Here is a 26,881-nt window from a genome sequence, read left to right on the forward strand (position 1 = left end):
TATCTTTCTCACTGTTTTCTATAATGTGAAAGTCAACTATCAAATTCCATGTTTAAAATGGAGATGCATTCCTATGGGATGTTTTTCTCTCAAAAGTAATGCTGAGTTCACAGTAGAGGGGCATTGAAGAGACTGCCTTACCAATTTCCAAAGCAAATCTCTTAGGTGGACAAAAATACAAGCAATTGCAGATGCTTATCTACCAGTAATCAGTTTGAATGAGGTTTGGGCAGCGATTTGTGAATTCCTTAAAGATGGACTTCCAAAACTGAACAGCTGTCAGGACAAAAATGCATAAGGCAGAGGTTTGAAAGTATTTTGGAACTCAGCAAAGTAGGATTAAAAGACTGAAAAAGGGAAAGTGGAATATGAGATTGAACTTGTAAGTAAACGTAGACTGTAGGTCTTCTACTGCTATGTAAAAAGGAACAGATTAGTGATGATAAATGGGGCTGTTTACAGAAATGGGAGAATTTATGATGGTGAAGTAATAGATTATAGATGAATTAATTTAAAAAAAAAGATGAGTGTGTGTCCTGTGGAAGCAGATGCAAATAACCCCCCCCGGCTGTACTGGAGAAGCAAGGAACCAGTGCAAAAGTGACTGTGAAAGAAAATATTATTAACAAATAATTATTGCTAGAAAGGTTATCGAACCTGAAAAACCAATAAATCCTAAGAAATTGATGATCTGTACCTGAGGTTTTGAATAATCCCCAATCTAACATTTCTATAAACAGAATCAATTTGGGTTGAATAAAAAGTGAAGATGACCATAACACATAGGATCAGGATTAGGCCATTTGCCCCATCGAGCCTGCTCTGCCATTTGATCACAGCTGGTCCATTTCCCTCTCAATTCCATTTTCCTATCTTTTCCCCATAACTTTTCACACCCTGACTTATCAAGAATCTATCAACCTCTACTTTAAATACACCCAATGACCTGACCTCCACCATTACCTGTAGCAATGAATTCCACAGATTCGCCACCCTCTGGCGAAAAACAAATGCATGTTGCAGGACTATTGAGTGTTTGGAACAGGAACTTGAAAACATAGGTCTTGTAGGAACATCATTCTACCTTTGATGTATATAAAATCTGCCTTACTCTATTTGCTATTTTTTTCAAGGTATTTTCCCAGCCATGGGCATCCTATAGAATCAGTAATCCTAAATGTCTGCTCACATTTACCAAAAAAAAAATATGAACCTGGGATTTTCACTGTCATATCAGTTTCTGATTCTGATTAATAAAAAATTTTAAAAAAGAAAACTGGTGAACTGAATTTTCATGTTGGGTGGGGTGTCGGAGGTGAGTTTTTTTTTTACACAGAAAGGTGGTTGCTTGGAGTACCTTTCCAATGGAGGTGGCTGGGGCAGATATATTAGTGGCTTTTAAGTAACTACTAGCTACATCGATGATAGAAAAATGAATACGTATGTAGGGAGTAAAAGTTAGATTAATCTTAGAGTGGGCTAAAAGGTCAGCACAATATCATGAGTCAAAGGATCTTTACTGTGCTCTGTTGTTCTACGTTCTGTGATCTATGTTTTATAAAATATCTTTACTGCAGGCTAAGAGCTTATAGTAGCCTTCATGTAACAGCTGGCACTGGGATACCATTTCCTTTATCTCTGTCCCTCTCTGATACAAGCTAAACCCTGTTGTTATTTCTGGCCATCCCAGGGGCTGACAAGTTAACAATATAAATGAGACTCTACTTCCAAATGACTGCCCAAGTCACCTTCTCTGGGAGTTGTGGCTGCAATTTCTTATTTCAAAAGGTAAGACCCTACTGTTATAAACACTTTGAATAACAGCTTCTCAGATCTAATAATATGTTTAGCACAGCCCATTCCCAAATGAAGAAAGCAGACAATACCTCAGCACACGTTTCCCCTCTCCATTTGGTGCCCGAGTCAGCCGCTTAACACAATGCTTGTGGTTGCAAAGTCGTAATTTTAATCTACATTACAGGTGATTAAACACAACTCTGGTACTGTAGTTAGAAAAGTTTTCTTGACTTCATTTGAGATGGGAGTTTAATAGAATTGGACATTCACAACAGGATACATCTTGTGTAGAAAAATAACAAAAAAAGCTTTAATGTTCCCAGTCCTTGCTCTTTGTTGTTGACCGAAGCTAACAGCATATTAACATGGAATTCCTTGTGTTAGCAGACAATTCCCACACTTTAGTATCTAATGAGCTTCTTCTAAGTCTGACAGTATTGTGAAATATGTAGTTCCATGGGTAATCAAAATCCTCTTACCAACAGAAGCATATCTCTCTTTCTCTGTCATCTTTCCCACATCTCGATAGGCTATATTTTAACTGAACCTTGGTGATAGAATGCTACACGCTTGGTCAGTTTCTAGAATTATAGCTCAAGTTCAAGTTTAATTATCATTCAACCATAGATGAATACAGGCAAACAAAACACTATACCTTTGGGGTCAAGGTGCAAAACACAGTACCAACAGTCATACACAGCACAAGGCACATATAGCACCTATAAGGTAGCTACAACAATAGCCACACAAAATAAAAATATATGGCCCAAGTCCCGGAGAAACAGCTAAATTGATGGTGCATGGGCGTTATTGGCAAGAACAACTAATTCTCAGCAGTCCACAGATTAATATACGCATGTATGCATGCATGCAATCCAAACTTGTCTTCCACTGAGCAAACACGAGAAGGAAGCACCGACAGGATTGGCCAGCCCCAACCCAGTACGGACGCGGCGCCACACGACCGCCTGCACTCCTACGTGGCTGCAACAGTCAAGCCTGGCATGAGGCCTAATGTTCACTGCAGCTGAGATCATGCAACTCCCCTGCCGTCGGTCTAGACATATTAGGCACCACCTGTATCTAATAAAGTGGCTACTAATGTATGAAAAAAATAAAACAATATGTAGCTAGTATATATATTATACAGTAGCTGCAATATTACACTGTACAATAGTTTTCTAGCTTAAATACTTGATATCTCATAAATAGAGAAGAGCATATTGATAGACAACATAGCTGGAAAAGTGTTGCTACATGTGTGCTTAATACAACCTGAAGAAGACACCAAACATATAAAAATAATAAAGCGTAACAAAAATATCAAAATAAACTATCTTCAAAACAACCCTTATTTCTGCCTCCACTACTGGGGATGTCAGCCAATCAAAGGTTTGTTTTGATGAACTTTGTAGCATTGGAATATTGTTGGTGTTCTAATAATAGTTTCAACTAACACAATAGATGAATCACTGCCCGACAAATAAATTGTCACATCAAATAATATGTACTGTACCTTCAGCAGTTCAATTTCATTTTAAACTCAGTGTTCTGTAAAGACGTTTAGCATTTTCCATTCAGTGAATTTAAAAGATTCAGAACGTTCCAAGCATCTTCAGAGGGAGAATTCTAGGCTTATTTTTTATCTGAAAGAGATGTGCCGTTTTCATGTAATATTCAACTAAATAGAGTCTGATTTGTTCTATTGCGAACAAGAAGTTCAGAAGAATAGGAATCAAAACAGGTATTTTTAAAAGCAAGATCTGAACAATGTAGTGAACCCAGTGAGGAGGTCTATGTAGTATACAGGTATACTAAGCAATATGAAGTGAAAAAGCTTCAAATCAACAGATTAGGGCCAATGTCAATGTAGTTTTATCCTGCCAGTGCTTTTCACAGCATTATTTGCTCAGAATGGCTCTTCACACACATAAAGGAATATGCCCTGTGACAGACAGAGTGCCTTTTAACCATCAGAAAACACTGAAAATTCAGCAAGTCAAGTAGTGTCTGTGCCAAGGGAAAAGGTGGTTCAGAAACTGTTTTCAAAAAAAAAATTCTGCAGAAATTACAATTCTACATTTGATGCTGAGCAGGTCACCTATAAAATCCATGCGACAGAATCATGATCATAGCATCCGAGCATCACTGCTCAGCTATGGGGTCAACCTACCTGGGTGGCCAGCAACAGCTGATCCTAGCTACATTACATTGAATCTATAGATAATGGAAGCAAATAAACACAAAATTTGTGGCAATACTATTATCAGATAAATGACTTATATTGACAACATTTAGAAAACTTGTTTTTCAAAGTTCAATGTAAATTTATTATCAAAGGATATATATATATGTCATCATATACAACCCTGACATTCAATCCCTTGCTGGCATACTCAGTAAATCCATTAGAGATTAATAACCAAAATAGAATCAATGAAAGACTGCACCAAGTAGAGCGTTCAACCAGAGTGCAAACGACAATAAACTGTGCAAATACAGAAGAAATAAGCAAGCAATAGATATCAAAAATATGAGATGAAGAGTCCTTAAATGTAAATCCATAGATTGTGGGAACATTTCAATGATGGGGCAAGTGAAGTTAGCTCCTTGAACTTGAGTAGTGTGAGGCCTAAAGTTCTGGCACCTTTGTCCTGTTGGCAGCAATCAGAAGAGAAAATGACTTGGACGGTGGGGGTCGCTGATGATGGATGCTGCTTTCCTGCAACAACACTTGGTGTAGATGTGCTCAATGGTGGGCAGAGCTTGGGATTGGGCCATATCCACTTCTTCTTGTAGGATTTTCCATTCCAGTGCATCGGTGCTTTCATACCAGGCTGTAATGCTGTCTGTCGCTATACTCCCCACCACACATCTATAGACGTTTGTCCAAGTATTAGATGTCATTCCAGATCTTCACAAACTGGTTTTCATATTCTTCCCAAGCATACAAACAAAGCTTGATTTTGCTGTGTTTTTTTTAATCTTATTTTTGTGAATTTTGGTAACCAACAGTACTTTAAAAAGGATTTGGGCATGGTGGATGGATTCATTAGTGTTTTGTGGTCTTTTGTAGCCCAATCAAGGTGGCTGTGAAGTAATCTGTTTAATTTCTTCTTGCAGAGGGAGTTGACCTAAACTGCTGAGCTTTCTAACAGGGATTCATTCTTTTCAGCAGCAACTGATTGTTATTCACAGAAATAGTGTATATTCACACACAGGTTCTTTATAAATTAATACATGATTTCACATAGATTGTTCAAGCCCCTTCTACAACGTCTGAAAATCATTTTCCTTTTACCTATATAGACTCAGCTAGTTTTCAGAAAGTATTCCCATTCAGTGAAAGATTTGCAGGAATCATCCAGTAAAAACACACTACTGATAATAATACTGCAATTCATCCTTTTGCCTTGTAATTCACCTGGATAATGGTGTGTATCATACTAATATTAGCAAGTCTATGTTGGTGTTCCCAACACTAGCCCCATAGCCCTTCTAATCTTTGAGGTTGCACATTACCCAACGTATTGGTGTTGTTGCAGCTGAGGGCAGGAGACAATGTGACAACTAGTCCACAGTGGCAGGAACCCAGGCCCCATCAACAAATCTCCCTTTAAGCCTGTTTACCAAATGCTGTTGCTGTCCAAATGCTCTTTCCATTGTTTCCACATGTTTTTGATAATCAAGTACATTTAGGGAAATAAATGCAGATTATTTGAAAAAAAAGATATACTTTAAAGCACATGAAACTTCAATTAACTGAAAAAAATAAACATAAAACAAAAATAAATGAAAATCTTAGCTAAACTTACATCTGAATGAATGTAATATCAGTTGAAAGAAGAGGCCTGCACTTGATACCCTGGCAATGTTAGGCTGATGGACCAAATAGAAATTATACTGGACCTTTGGCTCAGGATGCCTTTACCTATGTGCAGAACAGGGTGTGAATGTCTGCCTGGTCTGTTTGGACCAGCAGAAGGCCTTTCTTACGATATCACACACATACATGATGGACATACGCTGAAAAATGGGTTTTGGAGAGGGAATCAGAAATTGTGTCCAGCTGCTCTACACAAATTAATGTGTGGGAGATAGTTTCCCCATAAAGTCTGGAGTCAGGCAGGGTTTTTACTTTTCCCCTGATTTGTTTGTGTGTTGCATGGAATTCTTTGCAAGATTCATCAGGAAGGATGAGAGCATAAGATGAGTGATGTTGCCAGGTAGAGGAGGCACCCAAGTCACAACCTTCCTCTACATGGATGATGTCACCTTTTTCTGCTTGGATCCATGATCATTTCACAGATTGATAAACATCTACGACCCGTTGAGTTGGCATCGGGAGCCAGAGTCAACCACAATAAATGCAAAGCCATGCTTTTTGTTAGCTGGCCCTGCCAATCCAACATCCCCTTTACCATCAGGGCCCAGCAACATGAAGCTGCTCGGGATGCAGTTCAGAGGTGCTGAAGTTTACAACAAGAATTGGCTGGAGCAGAATGGGAACTTCAAACAAATGTAGGGTTAGTGGAAATGGTATTATCTGTAAATAAGTGGGAAACATTTGGTTACCAGGTCTGATATGGTCTCAAGCTTACTTTGCTTGGCACATGCGTGGGTTATTAGTAATCATCCAGGATTCTCCCAATTTATCCTGGGTCCAAGACACAGCAATCCCAATTGGTCACATTGCACAAATCCTTAGTGAAACGGGGTTGGGAGAAGGATACCAAATATTGCACCCATCCTCATGACTATTTTTGTGTGTAGCTGCATTAGGCAGTGTGTAGACCAAAGTACGTTGACATCAAGTGACACTAGAATCCAAGGTTCTGCCTGTCTCTGCTGTTGTGGAGAACATACCTGTCCAAGTTAGTGTGCAACGTTCCATTCAGCTGGATGTTGTTCTGCTACCTGTCCTTTCTGACTGAGTGCTTCTAACTAAATAGCTTTGACCACAAATCCATCAGGTAGTGGCCACAGTAACTTACAGATGCTGTGGGACAGGCACTCTAAGTGTGCAGAAGGGTAGTTCCCTAAGTAGACTGTTCAAACCATCATTGCTAGATCTGACCAACAAGCACGAAGAAAAAAGCCGGCTGTGAAATAGGCCCTCCCAGTCAGATCTTCTTGCACAGTTGATCTATCGCCCCCAAGACATGCTACCCTTGGCGTGGCTGCAGTGAGAAAGTGATGGTCACCCACCTCTTTGCCGAGTATGGATTAGCAAAGCGGATACGGAGACAGATACAAGGACCTCAGAAAGGATGTATTGTCATCGGAGAGAGTCCTGAGGTGGTTGACGAGGATGAATCCAGGAATGAAGGCATTAATATATGAGGTGCATTTGGCAGCTTTGGGTTTGTACTTACTGGAATTTGGAAGCATGCATGGGGATCTCATTGAAACCTACTGAATGTTGAAGGGACTAGATAAGGTGGATGTGTAGAGGATGTTTCCTCTGTGGGGTAGCCAGAGCTAGAGGGCACAGCCTCAAAATAGAGGGGTGACCTCTTAGAACAGGAGTGAAGTGGAATTTTTTTAGCCAAAGTGTGGTGAATCTGTGGAATACCCTGCCACAGACTGCGGTGGAGGCCAAGTCCATGTGTATATTCAAAGCGGAAGCTGATGGATTCCTGTTTGGTCGGGGCATCAAGAGGTATGGTGAGAGGGCAGGTATATAGGATGAATGGGATCTGGGATTGGCCATGATGAAATGGTGGAGTGGATTCGATAGGCTGAATGGCCTAATTCTGCTTCTATGTCTTATGGTCTTCTGATCTTTGTTCCAGTTCATCTCTAGAAGCTATGTAACAGAGGACTCTCTGATCATTAGGTTGTTCCCAGCAACGCACACCAAGATAGACTTCAGGTGCTGCTGGGCATTCATCAACTCAGTTAAGGACATCCTCTGGTCTGCCCAGCTCTTCTGGTCTTCCAGCACAGCCAAGATATCTTGTAAGGATATGCTGCAGACTGACACAGTCCAGGCTCAGGAGTTTGTGCTGAGGGATACACTGAAACTCGATACATTCAATGCAAAGAATTTGTAGGGAGTGACTACACCCTAGGCTCCTTGAGTTATCACATGTACAGTGGCAGCAATGGCTGTGAAAGCCTGTCAAACACTTAAAGGGGTTTCAACTGAGGAAGCTACATGTATCGCAATAGTGCTGTGTTTGTTTATTTATAATTTCCTTGAAAAAGTTGCATAATAAGTGTAACTACCAGGAATGTAGAAGGTTTTTATGGACTATTTTTGCTTTTATTTATATATATGTATTTATTTATTTGTAATGAATGGACTTTAAAAAAGTGGTTTTAGTTAGGAATGGTACTTGAGCACTGATGAGTCATGATTTCAGGATTAGAATCAGGTTTACTTTCCTATCAAATATGACGTGAAAATTGTTGTTTTACAGTAGCAGTGCAAATAAAGACAGGGTATAATGTGGAATCAATTTGGCTTGAAATCATGAATAGCAGGGAAAGGCAAACATGGATGGGAGTAATTTATACTTTGCCTCTCAATGTGACCTCTCAAACGTCAGAGCATAAATGGGAAAATATCAAGGGCAAGCTTGAATGGAACTACAATTATCATGGAGATTTTAATCCACATGTTAATTGGACAAACCAAACTACAAGGGTATCATAGAAGAATAATTTGTGGAATGCATCAGGGATTGCTTTTCATAGAATATTGCAGAGGCTGGCGCGGAACAGGCTAATTTAGATTTGGTCTTTTGTAATGAGGAAGGATTAATAAGGCATTTTGTGGTTAAAGTTCCCCTCATGGGTAGTGGCCACAATATAATAGAATTCCAAATGCAGTTTGAAGGTGAACATCATAGCTCCAGAACCAGCATCTTCAAGACAATTTAAATCAAGGCTGTTATAACGCCATGAGAGAGGAGTTGTCCCAGGTGCACCGGGTAAACAGGTTAGGAGACAGATTAGTGGAGGAATAATGGCAAATATTCAATCAACTTGTCTATTATATTGAGTAGGAGTTCATTCTAATTAACAAGAAGAATTCCATTAGAATGAGGCCCAATCCATGATTAACAAAGGTGGAAATGGATACCATTAAAGTCAAAGTCAAGTCAAAGTGCATTTAATATCAAAGTATGTATACTTTATACAACCTTGAGGTTTGTTTTCTTATAGGCAGCTACAGAACAAAGAAACCCAATAGAACCCATTAATGCAAAAGAAGACAATCAAACACCCAAAGTGCAGAAAAAAATAAAGGAAACTGCAAACAATAAAAGTAAGCAAATAACATTCAGATGAAATTTAAAGAATACAAATTGGCAAGGGCTACGGACAGAACAGAGCCCCAGGAAGTTTTTAGTATTTGGCTGTAGAAGACTGAAAAGCTCATCAAAAGGTGGAAAATGAATTTTGAAAGTAAGCTTGCATGAGGGTTAAAAACAAAAAGTAAAAGTTTCTCTGGATATTCAAACAGCAAGAGTTCAGCTGAGGTAAATGTGAGACCCCCGGAGAATAAGGCTGGTGAATTAATAACAACAAATAAAGAAATGGCAAATCTGTTGAATAGATTATTTTTTGCTTCAGTCTACACTGTGGAAGATTTTGCCAATATTCTCAAAATATCAGAGAGGCTTACTTCAAATAACATGACAGAACTTACAAAATTCCAATTATGAGGTTTAAAACATTGGGGAGACTCGGGATTAAAATGAACAGATCGCCAGGACCCAATTTGCAATCCTTCGGGGTTTTAAAGTTCAAGTTCACAGTACATTTATTAGCAAAGAATGTGTAAATTACACAGTTTTGAGATTTGTTTGCTGACAGGTAGTCACAAAGCAAGAAACCCAAAAGAACTGAACTTAAGAAAGAAAAAAAATTATCAAAGACCAACACCCAATGTGGGAGAGAAAGGGGAAAAAAAAACACAAATCATGCAAACACATGAAATGGACAATAACGTTTTGAAACAAACTGAATCCTCAGATCAGAACCCCGGAGTAGGCCCAAAGCCTTGCTTATGTGGCCATAGAGGTAGAGGACCCACTAGTTCAAATTTTCTATAACTTGCTAAACAATGGGAGGATACTAGAAGATTGGAATATAGCCAATATGACTGCTTTGGTAAAAGAAAAATGAAAGGCAGAAGGCAGGGAATTACAGACCAGTTAGTTTTTAAGCTAATATTGTCAGGATGCTAGAATCAATAAGCGAGGAGAAAATAGCTCATCATAGAACATAGAACAGTACAACACAGACAACAGGAATTCTGCAGATGCTGGAAATTCAAGCAACACACATCAAAGTTGCTGGTGAACGCAGCAGGCCATACAGCATCTCTAGGAAGAGGTACAGTTGACGTTTCAGGCCGAGACCCTTTGTCAGGACCTCTTCCGAGAGATGCTGCCTGGCCTGCTGCGTTCACCAGCAACTTTGATGTGTGTTACAGTACAACACAGTATGGGTCCTTCAGTTCATGATGTTGTGTTAACTTTTAACCTGGTCCATGATCAATCTAACCCATCCCTCCTTCATAGCCCATTACCCTTAATTTTTTTCTTTCATCCATCTCCCTATCGAAAAGTCTCTTAAATGTCCCTATTTATCAGCCACAGGGGAGGCTGGTGGATAAATTCAAATCCCAGGGTATTAGAGGAAACATGTTTGAATAGATTGAAAATAGAGTTAGATTAAATGGATTATTTCAGACAAGGCAGTAACTAATGAAGTACCACAGGGATAGGTTCTTGGCCTACAAATGTTCACGATTCACGTTAATGATCGTATGGCATGTAAGGTTTCCACCTGAGTCACTGATGAGAAATAGTTGGAAGGGCATGTTGTGATCATGATACTGCGATGGGATATCAATAGAGTAAGTAAGTAGACAAAAGACTGAAGAAGTGTAATTTAATGAGGGTGAGTATGAGGTCGCAGGTTGATGATTACTAATAATTTTTTTTACGTTTAGTTGGTAGATTGTTTTGCTCAGTGATGTAAGACTATCATTGCCAAGAGTGAATAATTTTGAATTAATTTTAGGGATTTAGAGCTAAACATCAATTAGAAGGGATATTGCTCATTGGTGAACAGTGCTGTCACTCAAAAACATGTGAAGTAGCCAATCACATTGCCCTTCTTTGTGATTCAATGATATCACCTAAAAGTTATTGAAATACAACTGTGAAGTGTTCTTTCTGAGACCCCACAGTAGGAGCTTATTCCCAAATTCTGCAGATCCCTCTCATGGTAAACAGTGTTATTTAAATATGACCAGAAGAACTTCCTGAGCCAACAATAAATCCTGAAAAATTGCACATTGAAAGTCCGCTGACCGATGTTTTGATAAAATCTCAAAGACCACAACAAAGAGACATTGGGAATAGAAAGTCCTGGGGAATCTGTTGTGGGATTTTCATATTGTTTGGTCAATTTTCCCATGACTTGAGCTCCACTAGGTTTCAATTTACAACTCATTGTGAAGAGATTGTTCCAAAATACATTAATGCCTTTGGCCTAAGTCATATGTATATGGTCCAAATAATATTAACCAACATAACACATCTAGGATATACTATTTCCATGTTCATTTTTATTATTTTGTTTTATTCCTCTGGTCCTTCAACACAGTGGCAACCAAGTTTAAAGAAAATAAGCCTTTTAGTCAACATTGCCATTGTCAAATGTTCATACAATATAGACTGAGTTTTTGGCCTTTTGAGGTCACGCCAGCTCTCAGAACAATTCTATCTTTCTGTTCTCCCATTTATTTCCATGCTTCTCTCTTAGTCACTCATTAAGTTCTTCTCCTGCCACCCATCTACTTGAGAAACAGCTTAAAGAAGCAAGTTAACCTACCAGTACGTCTCTGGAATGAGGGAGAAAGCCAGTGCACTTGGGAGACCCCTCATATCTGTGAGGTATGAATGCTACCTGTCACAGATAGATTCAACCATGGATAGAGAATGCTTCATTATCTGAGGAGTTACAATTGGAATCGCACTCTACAATCATTATTGAATATTCCCACACTTGAGTTCATTATTGAAACAATTGGAAAGGGTTGGACCTTCATTTTCACAAGTTATAATACTCTGAGATTTCAGATAATCAAAAACCAAAATCTTCCTGCAGATATGACAACAGCCAACAGAAATCTTGATTTCTAATTCCCATTTAATCAAGTTCAGCGGTGCTACAAATGTTGCCTTGATGCGAATAGAAGTCACTCTTCCTCACTGCTGGAGTGTTGATTGCATTAGGGAATTGATGTAAATTTATGATTAATGTGGATTCTTTTCACCTGTTCCTTCAGTGATGGTGATTTAGAACAAACCTCTCTGATATCAAATGCTCACAATTACATTTCTGCTACTTAAATATTTGGAGAGTTTCCAAAGTTGGTAATCTTTTGACAATGCTTTTTCCTGTACACTTGCTTCAAAAGACAAATTATTCCAGGATTTTCTCTTTAATCCAGAAGACTGCTAATATGCTGACAAGTCAGAGAAGTGCTTCTGGGTTTGAGCTCTATTAGAATATGAAGTTCAGTGCTCTAGCCTACAGCTGATTAGCTGAAATTGACTGACTGTACTCTGACACTGTCCTCCTTGAGGAGTTTAGTGGTTGAGGGGAGGATTCTGGAAAATCTGTCTGCATCTACACCTAGTTAAATCAAGTGCAGGTCAGTGCCTCTATTCATTTCAGTAGAAAGGCAGAATGCAAAGGAGAAAAGTAAGTTATCAGTTATTTGTATGTTAAACTGTTTTAAAGGTTTTAATGATTTAAAAAAATTGCATTTTAAATATTTTAATACTTATATAAAACCTCTAGTGTGTTTAATTTTTAATACACTATGAATGAGTATATTTTTGAATGTGGTAAATGGGGCTGTGAAACTATTTGACAACTTTGTCAGCCAGCTCAACCTGGACAAGTCAATTAATTTTTTACCCTCAGAATGTTTCAGTGGGAACGCAAATTGATGAAGTCCCAAACTGCTCAGAGCCTTGCTGATCAGCTTGAAGCAAACTGCTAGCTCCAGTCGAGCTGGAGATGGAAGGGAGCCGCTCCAGTAATATTTTGTGGATAAGCACAGAGGGTGCACAGGCAGCAGGGAACTACATGGAAATTTCATGTCTCCCTCACCTCTGTAGATTTCAGGTTCTCCAGCCAAGATCACAGACTCGCTGTGGGGCTTGTAGAGTGCAATTCATATGGCATATTCCAACATCATTGGAATAGAAATGTGTATTGATGTCAGTGCAGTCTAACTCTGTGACATCTATATCTTGTCGTGATTTACTGAGTTAATTAGATATTTAAAAATTGCATAGTTATTTGCAAGTATTTGAATTAAATTTTAACATTTTTCTGGAGTTTCTTCCAATCCTCTTACTTTATTTTACTTATGATTTTAAACCTACCAATTTTTTAGTTAAGTTTTCTCACACAACATTTACATTTGATTAATATCAGAGTCACCTGATTTAATAAGTAACTAAGAAATAATAATGATTGTATCTTGCCTCTATGTTCTACTCTAGGACTATAATACATTCGTGAGTTCAAATGGGAACTTGATAAATATCTGTAAATAAACTGTTTGCACGGGTATAGGAGGAGATGGGAGAGGGAGACTAGCTGAAATGCTCTTCCTTTCAGGTAGCAGAAACTCAAAGTTCAAAGTAATTTCTTCATGAAAGTATATATACTTTGTAGCCTGGGGGAAAATACACCCACAGAACAACAAACACTTTTGTTGGGTCTTAAACTCCTTTATCTGTTTCTGTTTTAGATGCTTTATTACAGAAAGAGGGTAACAAAATAAAAACGACAAAACAAATTTTTAAAAAAGTCCCTGATATTACAATCTCAGCTTAACTTCAGACCACACCCTTGTTACGTATGCAGTATGAAAATAACTAAAACAAAATACACAAAACCAATGCTGTAGTGACAATTCTAAAAAAAACCATACAAACAATGTGAGAATCCCACCAACCCTGTACCTTACACAGATCAAAAATATGAATAAATACATCTCCTCTTAATTAAGAGATATACTCATATTTGGCAAACACTTGCTTAACTTCCAAACACAGAAAGTCTAGACCTTGGAATGAATTCTCCTCGTTCACGCTATGTGAGGAGGGATTAACACATTCACATTACTCTGTTACATTCACATTCAGTTATGAAACAATAAAGAAAGACAAATAAACTTTTACAATATTTTGCCTTGTACTTGAATTACTAAAAAAGACTAACCCTGTAGGCCAATTAAGGAACTTCACAGTCACGCTATCCAGCACTGATCAATTTACTTGCAAAATCTAAAGCATCCACATGTAAAACACATTGAATTATCAATGTTCTAGATTTACAAACAAGTATAACTGAATTTAAATGGATATTATAAAAATATTATTCACATTTCCTCACCAAACCTGGGAAAAACATTCAAACGTCATCCTTTCTAGAACATGGTATTATGGTATTTCATATGAAGAAAGACTGGATGAACTGGGCTTGTACTCGTTGGAATTTAGAAGATTGAGGGGGGATCTGATTGAAACGTATAAGATCCTAAAGGGATTGGACAGGCTAGATGCAGGAAGATTGTTCCCGATGTTGGGGAAGTCCAGAATGAGGGGCCACAGTTTGAGGATAGAGGGGAAGCCTTTTAGGACCGAGATTAGGAAAAACTTCTTCACACAGAGAGTGGTGAATCTGTGGAATTCTCTGCCACAGGAAACAGTTGAGGCCAGTTCATTGGCTATATTTAAGAGGGAGTTATATATGGCCCTTGTGGCTACGGGGGTCAGGGAGTATGGAGGGAAGGCTGGTGTGGGGTTCTGAGTTGGATGATCAGCCATGATCATAATAAATGGCGGTGCAGGCTCGAAGGGCCGAATGGCCTACTCCTGCACCTATTTTCTATGTTTCTATGTTTCTATGGTAACTCTTCCTTCTACTCCACCTGACATGACATTAACTTTTACTCTTAAAGGCACAGGCAGCTATTTTAGCATTACCAAGGTGAATACATAAGTGCACTTTAACAATAAAAAATATTATATTCAAAGGTCACCTGGTTACATAAATGTCACCATATACAAACTGCAATTCATTTTCTTTCAGGCCCAATCAATAAATCCAGTAACCATAATAGAATCAATGAAAGACCACACTAAGTAAAAGTAAGTAAAGGCATCCGTTAGTCTTGCGAGACCATGGATCTGTGTCTGGAAAGTCTTCACTCTCCAGGGCGCAGGCCTAGGCAAGGTTGAATGGAAGTCTGGCAGTTGCCCATGCTGCAAGTCTCCCCTCTCCACGACACCGATGTTGTCCAAGGGAAGGGTACTAGGGCCAATACAGCTTGGCACCAGTGTCGTCGCAGAACACTGTGTGATTAAGTTCCTTGCTCAAGGACACAACACACTGCCTCGGCTGGGGCTCGAACTCACGACCTTCAGATCACTTGTTGAATGCCTTAACCACTTGGCCACGTGCCCACACTAGACCATACTAAAAGGGTGGACAACCAATGTGCAAAAGATAACAAAATGTGCAAATACAAAAGAAAAAAAGGAATAATAATATTAAATAAATTAGCAATACAATTTGAGAACATGAGATAAAGAGTTCTTGAAAATGAGTTCATAGGTTTTGAGAACAGTTCAGCGATGGGACAAGTGAAGTTGAGTGAAGTTATCCCCTCTGCTTCAAGAGCCTAATGGTTGAGGGATAATAACCATCCCCAAATCTGGTGACGTGAGTCCTGAGGCAGCTATACGTTCTTTTTAATGGCAGCAGCTAGAAGAGTGCAAGACTGGGGATCCCTGATGATGGATGCTGCTTTCCTCAGACAACGCTTTGGGTAGATGTGTTCAATGATGGGGTGGGCTCTATCTGCGCTCGACTGGGCCGTATCCCCTACTTTTTTGTAGGATTTTCCATTCAAGGGCATTGGTGTTTCCATACCAGGCTGTGAGGCAGCCAGTCAATATACTCTCCACCTTACAGCAATAGAAATTTGTCAAAGTTTTAGATGTCATGCTGAATCTTCACAAACTTCCAAGGAAGAAGAGGCACGGCCATGCTTTCTTTTTAACTGCACTTACTTGCTTTGTTTAGGACAGTTCCTCTGAAATGATAATGCCAAGGAATATAAAGCTGCTGACCCTCTCCATCTCTGATCCCCAAACCCCAATGAGGACCTCCTAATGGACCTCTTGTTTCCTCCTCCGGAAGTCAATAATCAGCTCCTCGGTCTTGCTGACATTGAGTAAGAAGTCATTGTTGTGGCACCACTCAGCCAGATTTTCGATCTACCTCCTCTCTTTTGTAACCATTGTGATTCCTTTCAAGGATGACCATTCTCTCTCCTTTTTCCCCAACTCTGCCCATTTAATAACATCTATATTGTCCCTATATGTTGAAAAGCTCATAAGTTCCAATGTTCTGTGGCTTCCTTAGTTTGGATCTTGTTCTTTTCCTTCCTTTAGTTTCTTGAAGCTCTTCAGAGCTGAAATTGTATTATCAAGCTGTCCTTCATCTAGTTATCTCTATAACTTCACTAACTTCCTGGCCTTAAGCGATGGCACTTGTCAATAACTAATAACTACTGCATTAACTGATTAACGGCTTAACTGAAACGAATAAAACTCACATTGCTGTCAGACGGCCAGTGAGAGGGAAATGAAGATTCAGTGAAGCAAGGAGAGGGGTGTTACAGTGGCAAAAAGGGGAAGGGAGAAAGGAGGGAGCGGGAAGCACCAGAGAGACAGAAGGAGCTGAAGAATGTTCAAGCAGACGTGAGCACGTCATTTATTCTTGGTATGCTAATAAATACACTCAAGTCAATGACCTCGAGTGCTGCATCTGTTTCACAGCTGGTAAAATGTTACATATCTTTTCTTATAAGTAATTAATTCATATAATTCATTGTGTGGTTATTAACAAACATAGGAAAATGATATCAGACAGAACTGTTGAAGGCAGAGTTTATTCAATGGCTTTGATCACACAATCAATGCTGTGTAAAGGCAGGTGTTTATTTTCATTTAGGTATTTTGCCAAAGTAATATTTCCAGATTTATCAGGGTGCAAGTGGCACTCGGATAATTTATTAAAAAGCATGTGCCTATTAAAGAGACAAAGATCAGAACAATCAATTTGCTGCGTTCTCTATAATCTACAATGCCCTATCATAACATAAACAATTCTTCAGCTGAAAACAGTGTATGTACATTTCTATGGCATAAATGTCCCGTATCCAATTCTGATTCTGGAGCTATGTATCTCGTATTTAGTTCCGGAGTTTTGGAACTAAGTTTAGAAAGTGTTGTCCAATCCATATCACTTTAAATCTTTTCCTCTTCCTTATGCAGAACTTTATATATTAACTATTTTCAATTCTATCTGGTTCATGACAGGTATCTAAGTTAAAATAATGTATGATTCTGTTTGAAACAAGCCACGTGAGTTAAGACTACATAGCAACTAGTCACTTTTTAAAAAATCAGTCTTCTATGCAGTCGCACAGTTGGCAGAGTCGCTGCCTCAAAATATCAGAGGCTAAAGTTCAGCGCAATCTTCTGTGCTTTCAGTGTGGATCTTGCATGTTCTCCCCGTGATCACGTGGGTTTCCTTCTGGTGCTCCAGTTTCCACCCTCATCACCAAAGTCTGAGGGTCGATTGGTTAACTGGCCACTGTAAATTCCCCTGAGCGTGAATGTGAGTGATGAAAATCTGGAAGAAGCCATTGGCTATATGGGGACGATGGGTCAGTGTAAATGGGAGGTAATGTCTCAGAGGGCCTAAGTGCCTGTTTCCATGCTGTATCTCTTGAAATATTCTTAATAAGATCTCTTACTCATTCACATTTTTGTGGCATATCTAGTTAAAATAATTATTTTGGAAATTGGTGTACCCATAGTGTTACAAACAACAAGAAAAGACTGAGGTGAATTTTCAACCACGTGCCACAGCAAAGACCAATTACTGTCTTTGTTTTAGTATTTAACTGTTTAATGTTTAACATTTTAATATTTAACTGTTGTTTCAGATACAACTTTCTGTGCAATTTATGACCTTAAAGTAATATGGAGCCATGTATCTTGAGGTTTCCCTCTGAGTAATCTTTTTCCAACAAAATGGAGCCCAACATTCAATAATTTGCATTGGGTTGATGGTTATGAATACATAGTACGTGGCTGAAGACAATGCATGTCCAATATCGTGCTGAGTACAGAATTTGATTCCATTGAGGTTAATGTTACATTTTTGATGCTGCTAAACAAGGCTGAATTTCCAGTTATAGCTTTCACTGTCTGCTATCACTGTAACTGTCTGATATGATGCTGAGCTTCATCCAAGGGTATGTTGGGATATATCATTAGTGATGTAACCTAGGGTCATTGGGTGTTTCAGGTCCTTAAACATCAGACACCCTCACCCAACTGACTCAGCCAGGGTTGATCAGGCCCTGGCTTGTGTCCCAGCATCATTGGGCCATGAATCACTCTTCTTGATCCATTGCCATCTGTAGGCTCGCTTTCCCACTGTCAAGAAAACATAACGGGCCTGACTATGTCAATCATCTCTCACGCCTTTTGTTTATCACATACAATCACCATGTGGCCATACTAAACTTCTAGAAACCACACAGCTCCCACTGCAACCACACCCCTTCTGTAAGGAGCAAAGGGTCATGAGCAACAATTTAATTAACTGCTGGGCACATGAACTATGATGCTGACTGCAGACTGACATAATGGTTTCTGACTGGTCTCTCAAGACTTTCTCAGTATCTCAATGATCAGAAGATAGTTGGTAGCTGTTGGACAAAAATAATATCTTTATAATTTTAAAAATTGAAAAATAAAAGAAGCACATGAGAGTGTTCTTAAATAATTACAAGCAAAGAAATGTAAAAGAAAACCTCAACTGATCATTTATCCTTAATGGAGTTGAAAACCCATTCAGATGAAGGGTTGCAATAGAAATGCTAACTTTGGCTGGTATAAAGCTGAAGTTTCAGATACAGAGTACAGCATATTCACCCTTTCAGCTCTAGGCTGTAGTATGTCCTTCAACACAACAGAAGTCCATCAATTAGGAAAAGAGGTTAGATGTCAAATGAAGAGCACGGGAGTAGAAATTCTCTGGCTCTTCCCTGCCTATTCTACAGCTAACCAGCTACTCTCTACATAGCCGTATGGTATGTTGGTAGGGTAGTATTGCAATTAGCGTAACGCTTTACAGTGGCAGCGATCAGAAGATCATGGTTTAATTCCCACTGCAGTCTACAAGGAGTCTGTACCTTCTCCCTGTGACCACACTGTTGCTCTGGTTTCCTCCCACGGGTTAGGCTTAGTAAATTGTGGGAATGCTAGGCTGGCATCAGAAGCATGCAAGATCTTGTGAACTGCTCCAGTACATCCTCAAACTGTGCTGGCTGTTGACACAAAAGGGCACATTTCACTGTATGCTTCGATGTACCGGTGACAAATAATGCTAACCTTGAAAATCTTCAGCTGTTGCCAAATTCTGACATGATGACTTGATTATTCTAACTGAAATAACATACAGGCATTCCAATAAACCTCATTTTTAATAGCTTCTTGATGCTAAAAATGCGTCCTGAAACCTTTAATGATCGACACCAACTCAACTGAGTTTTTAACAGCACAAGTGATTCTACAGATGCTGGAAATTTTGAGCAACACGCACAAAGTGCTGGAGGAACTCAGTGGATCAGGCAGCATATTTGGAAGGAAATAAGTAGTTAACATTTTGGATCAAGATCCTTCATTAGGACTCCAAATAAATGAATTGTTTTAAAAAGGAAATTATTGAGCATCTGGAATGACCTAGTACAGTATGTGGAAGTGTGGTTCAAAATGGATTAATAACAGCAGAAGAGCAGGAATAACCATTGGACAGAATGTCTTCCAAAGTTCTGCCACATCAGATCAAAAGATTGGCAACTGAAACATGAAACTTGCAAAAAGCAGGAAATATCTTGACAGCTAGGAACTAATTGGTTCCCATGCAACGTACATTTTTAGGTCAGAACAGGAGACAAAGAAAAGGGGAAAGGATTCGCATGGAAACCACCATCCCAGTCCTCCTGAGCATTGATTTAGAGTCAGGAACGTAGGGCAAAACTTTATCATGCACAGATAATAAGTGAGGTTGAAAGTATGGTCGTTGTTTGTGCAAACTCAGCCAGTGGCCCGAAAAAGTAAAGTTGCACAATCAAACCAATCAGAGTTGTGCCAATGTTGATTCAAAATGGTGAAGGGTAAGATAATTGACATCAAAGTGATATTTGTAAATGCTGTAATCACAGTGAAGTTTGAAGCTGAACAAAATCTAGGATTTATTCTAGGTCATCAGGATACCCAAGACCTTCTTATCTCTTAATTGCTGAGGGAAGAAAAGTGAAAATGAAGAATCGTGCAGAATCCAAAAGAAAAGTGATGAAACAAACAAAAAGGAGACAGAGAAAGAGAACTCAAGCAGGAAAAAAAATGGTATTTCACAAATCTTCAAAAAGAATTCACAAACTGCAGAAATGAGATTCTACCTTTTACTTTCTGGGCAAGATAAGTTTATTAGGACTCATGACTGTAATAATAGTTGAGCACCATAGTCAGCACACACTCACTGGCTGAAGGGGCTGTCTTGGTGCTACATCTCTCCTGGATTCAATGTTACTAACAGTTAATTGCTAAATTTAATTCTCTGTGGTAAGCTTGGTGAAGCATTAATGTGCAAATCCAGAAAAAATGTAACACATCTGAATCTCAGGCAGGCAAAGAGCCAGTTTTACAAAGTTAATGACAGAACTGTGCAAATCAGCTGCCAAACTGTGCAATGTCACAACTAATTGGGTGCTCCTTCCTCATCAGAAATTATTGGTGGGGCCTACACACAAATTCAGAATGAAATTGCAGAGGATTCTCACAAAAAAATTCAGTCAATACAAACACTGGGATGACCATGGTGTACACTTTCCATATTTATTTTTGCCTGGGTCATAATAACACATTTCTTTTCCCCTCATTTGTTTAAAAGCAAATAACAAAAAAAAAATGCATTCTACCCAGCCTAAGGGCCGACTGGCAATTTCTTGCATTCCTTCAATTCTGTGCTGTTTTTCTCACAGGCTCCATATAAAGGGTTACAGTGGAACAGCCGGGAGAACCAGCAGTTTCAGCCCCTCTGGTACACAATTCAGCACCAAGGACGTCGACAATGATGAATGTGGCTGCAAATGCTCCCAGATGGCGTCTGGAGGTAAGACAGAGGAGTTTCATTTTCCAGCTATCTGTTGTTCGTACTGGGAAAATGCTTTCAAAACATTGCAATTTCTTCAGTCTGACCTCCAGTTTTCAGACAAAAAAAGGACTGCAGGAGGAAAGTCACAGGAACAGTTTTCAAAAAAAGACAAGGCAAAAAAGATGATTACGTAGACCATTAAAATTAGGTGTTTGTGTCTGTTCCTTATCCACTCATTTATATTTCAAAACAGGTTTTGGTTTAACACTCGATCTCACGCTTATCAGCATTAGGAGTAACTATCAACAGATTTTAATTTCTTCTTTTAAGCTTCAAGAAGTTCTTGGCCAAACTCACTTCTAATTCTAAGAATTAAAAAAGAAACACTAGGAGAACACTTCATGCCAATTGTATATTCCCCTCACCATACTCAAATTATAATTTCTTTTTCCACAATGCCCTTCATCATTTGTCTAAGGTTCTTTAGTCTCAAATCATGTTTACTTTATTACAAGTATTATGAATATCATATTCACAAACAACCAGATGGATAATTGACTAAGTTCATTTCATTCAAGATCTTGCATCTGTTTCCACTAAAGGAAATAATGCTCAAATGTCACAATAAAGGAGGGAGACATGGAGAAATTGGATCGAGTAATAATATATAAAGAAGATGCATTTGACAGTTTGACAGCACTCAAGCCTGAACAATAGTGCCTGTACTGCAGAAGCTGAGGGGAGGGGTGGTGTATGAGGACCGTAAGAGTGGAAAGGGCAGAAACTATACACAATCCATGAATAAAAGACGCAAAAAAGCTGGTGGGTTGCAGGTAGTCCGTTGATGTTTAGTCAAAAGTAAAGAGATAAACCTAGCATTTAAATGCATGTCAACCTGGTGGGAAACTTCAAGGAAGAATGACTGCCAAATTCAGATGCTTCCTGGGCCTTGACTGGACAATCCGTGCTCTGAAGGTTCCAGTTGTTATCTAAGACCCACATGTTTTGCTAGTCATCATAGGAAGTAGTCCATTACAGCAAATACTCTCCAGCATGCCGAAGCTCTGTAGATTTGGCAAATCATAAAGGCAATCAAAGTGGTTTGGTTCCTTTATTGCCAAATTGGATCTTAGTAATATAGCTCATGCCACATCTATTGGTTCGGCATTTAGCATTTTCTGAAGAATATCCTCATTATTTTCCCACAGTCACCCATCCAACCATCCATGTAGTTCACAGGGATCAGCAATTACTGGCAGATTAGTTGCTGATTGATTTACAGGGTGTGTTGGTGTTTCCAGACATTGTAGTAGTCTGTAAATTTCATAGGAGGAAGGATTGTGTTTTTTCATCATCTTCCAAATTGCAGAGCAAGATGATGTTCAGTCCAGTTCCTGCTACAACAATTCTGATCCTTTTTCCTCCAAATCCCCTCAGCTTATTCTCGCTCAGATGCACGTTAATTTTTTGTTCTTTTGCCACTTACAAAACCTCGATTAGTTTACCAGCACAGCTCTGGGACGTGGGAGGAGTTCCACATTGTCACAGGCAAAACTTGCAAACTCTGCATAAACAGCACCCAAATTGAACCAGGTTCCCTGGAACTGCACAGCAACAGATCAAACAGCTCGTCCAATTGTTGATCCCTTCATATAAAAAAAATGGCATTACCAGTTTCATCCCTGCATGAGGTGGTCACGCTAGGAAGAATGACAAGAAGGCAGGCAGACCAGAGCAATCTGCAAGAACGGGTGGGAGGGTTACGGTGGGTATGACCAGCAAGGGGTCCCAACAAAGAAAAATATCAAGAGAACTAAATGAGATAAGGATATCAGAAGAGAAATATGGCACAGAGTACAGAGAAAATTTACAATTTACAAGGATGTTGTCGAGACTTGAGGACCTGGGTTCCAGGGAAACATTGAATAGATCAGGAATTTTCCCTGGAGCGTAGGAGAATGAAAGGATATTTGATAGAGACGTACAAAATAATGAGGGGTATAGAAATGATAAACGCAAGCAAGTTTTTTTTTTTCCCCAGTGAGGTTGGGTGAGACTAGAACTAGAGGTTAAGGTTGAAAGGTGAAATATTTAAGGGGAGTCTGAGAGGGAACCTTTTCACTCAGATGGTGGTGTGAGTGTGCCAGCAGAAGTGATGGATGCGGGTTTGAATGTAACAATTAAGAGAAGTTTGGATAGGTACATAGATGGGTGGGATATGAAGGGCTATGGTGCATGTGCAGCTCAAAAGGACAGGGTAGAATAATAGTTCAGTAGGCCAAAGTGTTGATTTCTGTGCCGTGGTGCTCTGCAACTCTATGATATGTCATGTCATAGAGCACTACAACACAGCAGAGCAAGTTCTAAGATCCCTCATGGCCCACACCACTATACAGTCTTGTAAATTTGGCGGCCTAGACAATACCAATAACTGCAAATCAGGAGGAGGTAGAGTGACGATCACCCTGTGCACTCATTAAAAGGAATCCTAGTTACCCCATTCCACAACCGCCATCTTTCCATTTCTCCCGTCAAGAGCAATCACATGTCCACTTGACCATCATTTTCAGAGGAAGACAATCAGCATTAGCCTTGTCAAAGATGTTTACATTCTGCAAATGAAAACAAAGGAATCCTAAAATGATAATTAGGGAAGAAATTACTCTACAGTTCTGTGCTAAGGTTGAGCTTCAGTCCCAGAGATGAAAGGCCCAGGTTTAATGTTCCCTGTGGTGATTTGATTCAGGATTTCTATTAGAAACAACCTGATGGGCCAGCTGGTGGTGCAACAACATCAGCGCCGGACCCAGGAGCGGAGGTTCCCGGGTTCGAAACCAGTCGGGTCTGTCCCTGAGTACGCTTTCCATCCGTGCCGGGTTAAGTGTCGAGATCACAACTCGACCTCGTAAAATAAAGGGAAAATACTGCAAAAGTGTCCGTGTGAGGAGTGGCGCACCACACAGTCTCTCTCTCGCTTAGCGCCTTGTAAAAAAAAGCCATGAAAAATGCATCGTCACGGACGCACGCACGTACACGCAAGATGCACATGCACGCAGACACACATGCACAGAATTGCACGCATGCAGGCACACGCCAAAAAGAAAAAAAAAGGAAACGACCTGACATCTCGGTTAATATTAATTCATTTTAAGTTAAAATTGCATTTAATCCTTTTAAATAACTACTTTTAGAAAATAAATATGAATATTAAATACAAGAACATTCTTTTATACTTAGTTTTACACAATAGCTGAACATTTGAAATTTTTTACTGCATAAATAAACACTGGGGCTAGAATTTCCCAGAAACCAAATTTACAGCTGCCATCTCTCAGTCATTAATCTTTCAGTTCAGTGTCGATGTAATTGCACATCAATGATATCGAGCCTATTATCTGTTGGTGACTGGTGTGACAGCTGCTGTAAGCATAGAAATGGAACAGGTTCCAATCCATAAACCTCACGGTATTCATTATAAAAACAAATACTTGAAATGATTTCAAGCTGGTAATCAAATTTCCAGATTCAGATCCCTCCTGCTTATCCATCAATCTGCTCAACCATTCCACCGTGGCCACCTTGGAGGCCTTTGCCTCTCGAAGGATCAATGCTCCTTGTTCTCTTAGATATTCCCATTAGAATGACTCCTTCCTTTGCCCTCTCAAATCCCATCAACGTTCAACTGAGCTTAGCTGCCATACAGCAGGTTTAGTCGTCTGTCAGTCTGTTAGTCTTTACTAAAATAATCTTTGCTACAGTCATATCAATGAGGAGAATAAGCACTGACCCTCTTCATTTCTGACTGATGCTCTCAGAATTGGAGTGAGATTTTGTTATCACTGACATATGATGGGGAATTAGTTGTTTCCCAGCAAATGTATGTTTAAGGACATGGGTCTTCATTTTCCTGATAGTAGTAATGAGGAGAGGGCATACCCCAGATGCTGAGGGCCTCTAATATGTTTACACCCATGATGAAGCTGGCCAAGTCTACAATGCTCTGCAGCTTCTTGCAATCACGTGCATTGGAGGGTCTATATTAAGTGACAAAGCAGTCAGAATGCTCTCCACAGCTATAGGAATCTATGAAAGGACAGTTTGCAAGCTTTGCCCTGATTATCTGAATCAGGTTCTCTTACTTAGAAACTAATTAATCTTTAACATCTATTGGTCTCTGTCTCTACTACCCCGTGTCTCAATTGAACTCTGCTGTATGCATTTTCCTTCTCCAGCTCTAATAATTCTAGTTTCTGTGTCCAGTCTTATGTCTCCCATCTTGCCCCATTTACCTGCTGGTGTCACATCCACATGTTCCCCATTTCCCACTCCACTGTCGCATCCCCACATTCCCGATTTCCCTGTCCAGTATCACATCCCCACCTTCCCCGTTTACCTGTCCAGTATCACATCCCTCACCTTCCCCATTTCCCTGTCCGGTGACTCGTTTCCCACCTTCCCAAGTTTCCCTATCCAATGTCATGTCCTCTAACTTCCCCAGTTTCCATGTCCAGTGTCATATCCCCCATGTTCCCCAGTTTCCCTGTCCACTGTCAGGCCTCCCACCTTCCCAGATTCCCGGTACAGTGGCACATCCTCCACATTCCCCAGATTCCCTGTCCAGTGGCACATCCCCCATTTCCCCCAGTTTCCCTGTCCAGTGGTACATCCCCCACATTCCCCAATTTCCCTGTCCAGTGGCACGTCCCCCCACATTCCCCAAATTCCCTGCCCAGTGGCAAATCACCCACATTCCCTGTTTCCTTGTCCATTATCTCATTTCCCACCATCCCAAGTTCCTCTGTCCAGTGTCATATCCCCATGTTCCCCAGTTTCCCTGTCCAGTGTCACGCCTCCCACGTTCCCAGATTCCCTCTCCAGTGGCACGACCCCCACCTTCCTGTTTCCATGTCGATTGTCACGTCTCCCACTTTCCCCAGTTTCCCTGTCCAGTGTATCATCTCCCACCTTCATGAACTCTATGACATTCAAATTTCTGTTTACCGCAGCAATATGTCACCAGATCCAACTTCCTCTTAAACCCTGCCCTTGCTTAAAAAAACACTGCTTCCTTGCATCCTAACACTTCTAACTCAAGATTCACAGGCTCCTGCTTACACCCTGCCTGGCCTCAACCTGCCTTTGTAAAACTTCTCCAGACCATCCCTCTTGCCAGGATTGTTACTATCTCTTGTTCAGTTTTCTCTACTTTACACCCTTTACTTCTCTTTCTCTTTCCTTAGGATCCTTTTTAAAACTCCCCTCCTATTAAACCTTTGGTTACTCTGAATAATTTCATCTTCAGTTCAGAATGAATTTCTGTGAAGCCACTTGGGATATTTTTCTTTATTAGAGGCACCAGATAAATGGAAATGAGTTTTTTTATGTAGCCTTTTGAGCTTCTCAATTAGTTGTTCTAATTAATCAAATGAGCAATCTTTCTCTCTACTTTTTGGTAATATAGTTATGCTTCTATTCAATGGAATTTCAAATGGACAGTTGACACTATCATACAGCTTACTTAAACAAGACTTACTGGAGAATAAACTTCAAGGTCAAATTGTTTAAGTGTCAGGGATGTTTATGGACATTATCTTGCAAAAGTAATTTCCTTTTAGCACACATACATTAAGCAGAAATTTTCCAATATCTTAATGACATTGGCTCTTAAATTCGTATTTTAATCACCTAGTATGGAATAGGTTTCTCAACAATAAATAATACTCTCATAATCTAGCACACTTGGGACTTTAATCGTTAGGAATCAGCAAATCTTCTGGATTATACGATGACA

General features: G+C 39.6%; 1 protein-coding gene across 3 annotated transcripts in view; it reads left to right on the top strand.

Annotated features, from left to right (window-relative positions):
• angpt2b (angiopoietin 2b) overlaps nucleotides 1–26,881 on the top strand; it is a 227,810-nt gene that overhangs the window by 186,353 nt on the left and 14,576 nt on the right. For all 3 annotated transcript variants that reach the window (XM_063033629.1, XM_063033631.1, XM_063033630.1), the window contains one exon: nucleotides 20,978–21,108. In XM_063033629.1, the coding sequence (XP_062889699.1) occupies nucleotides 20,978–21,108 (131 nt within the window). The remainder of the gene's footprint in view (nucleotides 1–20,977; nucleotides 21,109–26,881) is intronic.

Source organism: Mobula hypostoma, chromosome 26 (assembly GCF_963921235.1).
Source record: "Mobula hypostoma chromosome 26, sMobHyp1.1, whole genome shotgun sequence".
Lineage (NCBI taxonomy): Eukaryota > Metazoa > Chordata > Chondrichthyes > Myliobatiformes > Myliobatidae > Mobula > Mobula hypostoma.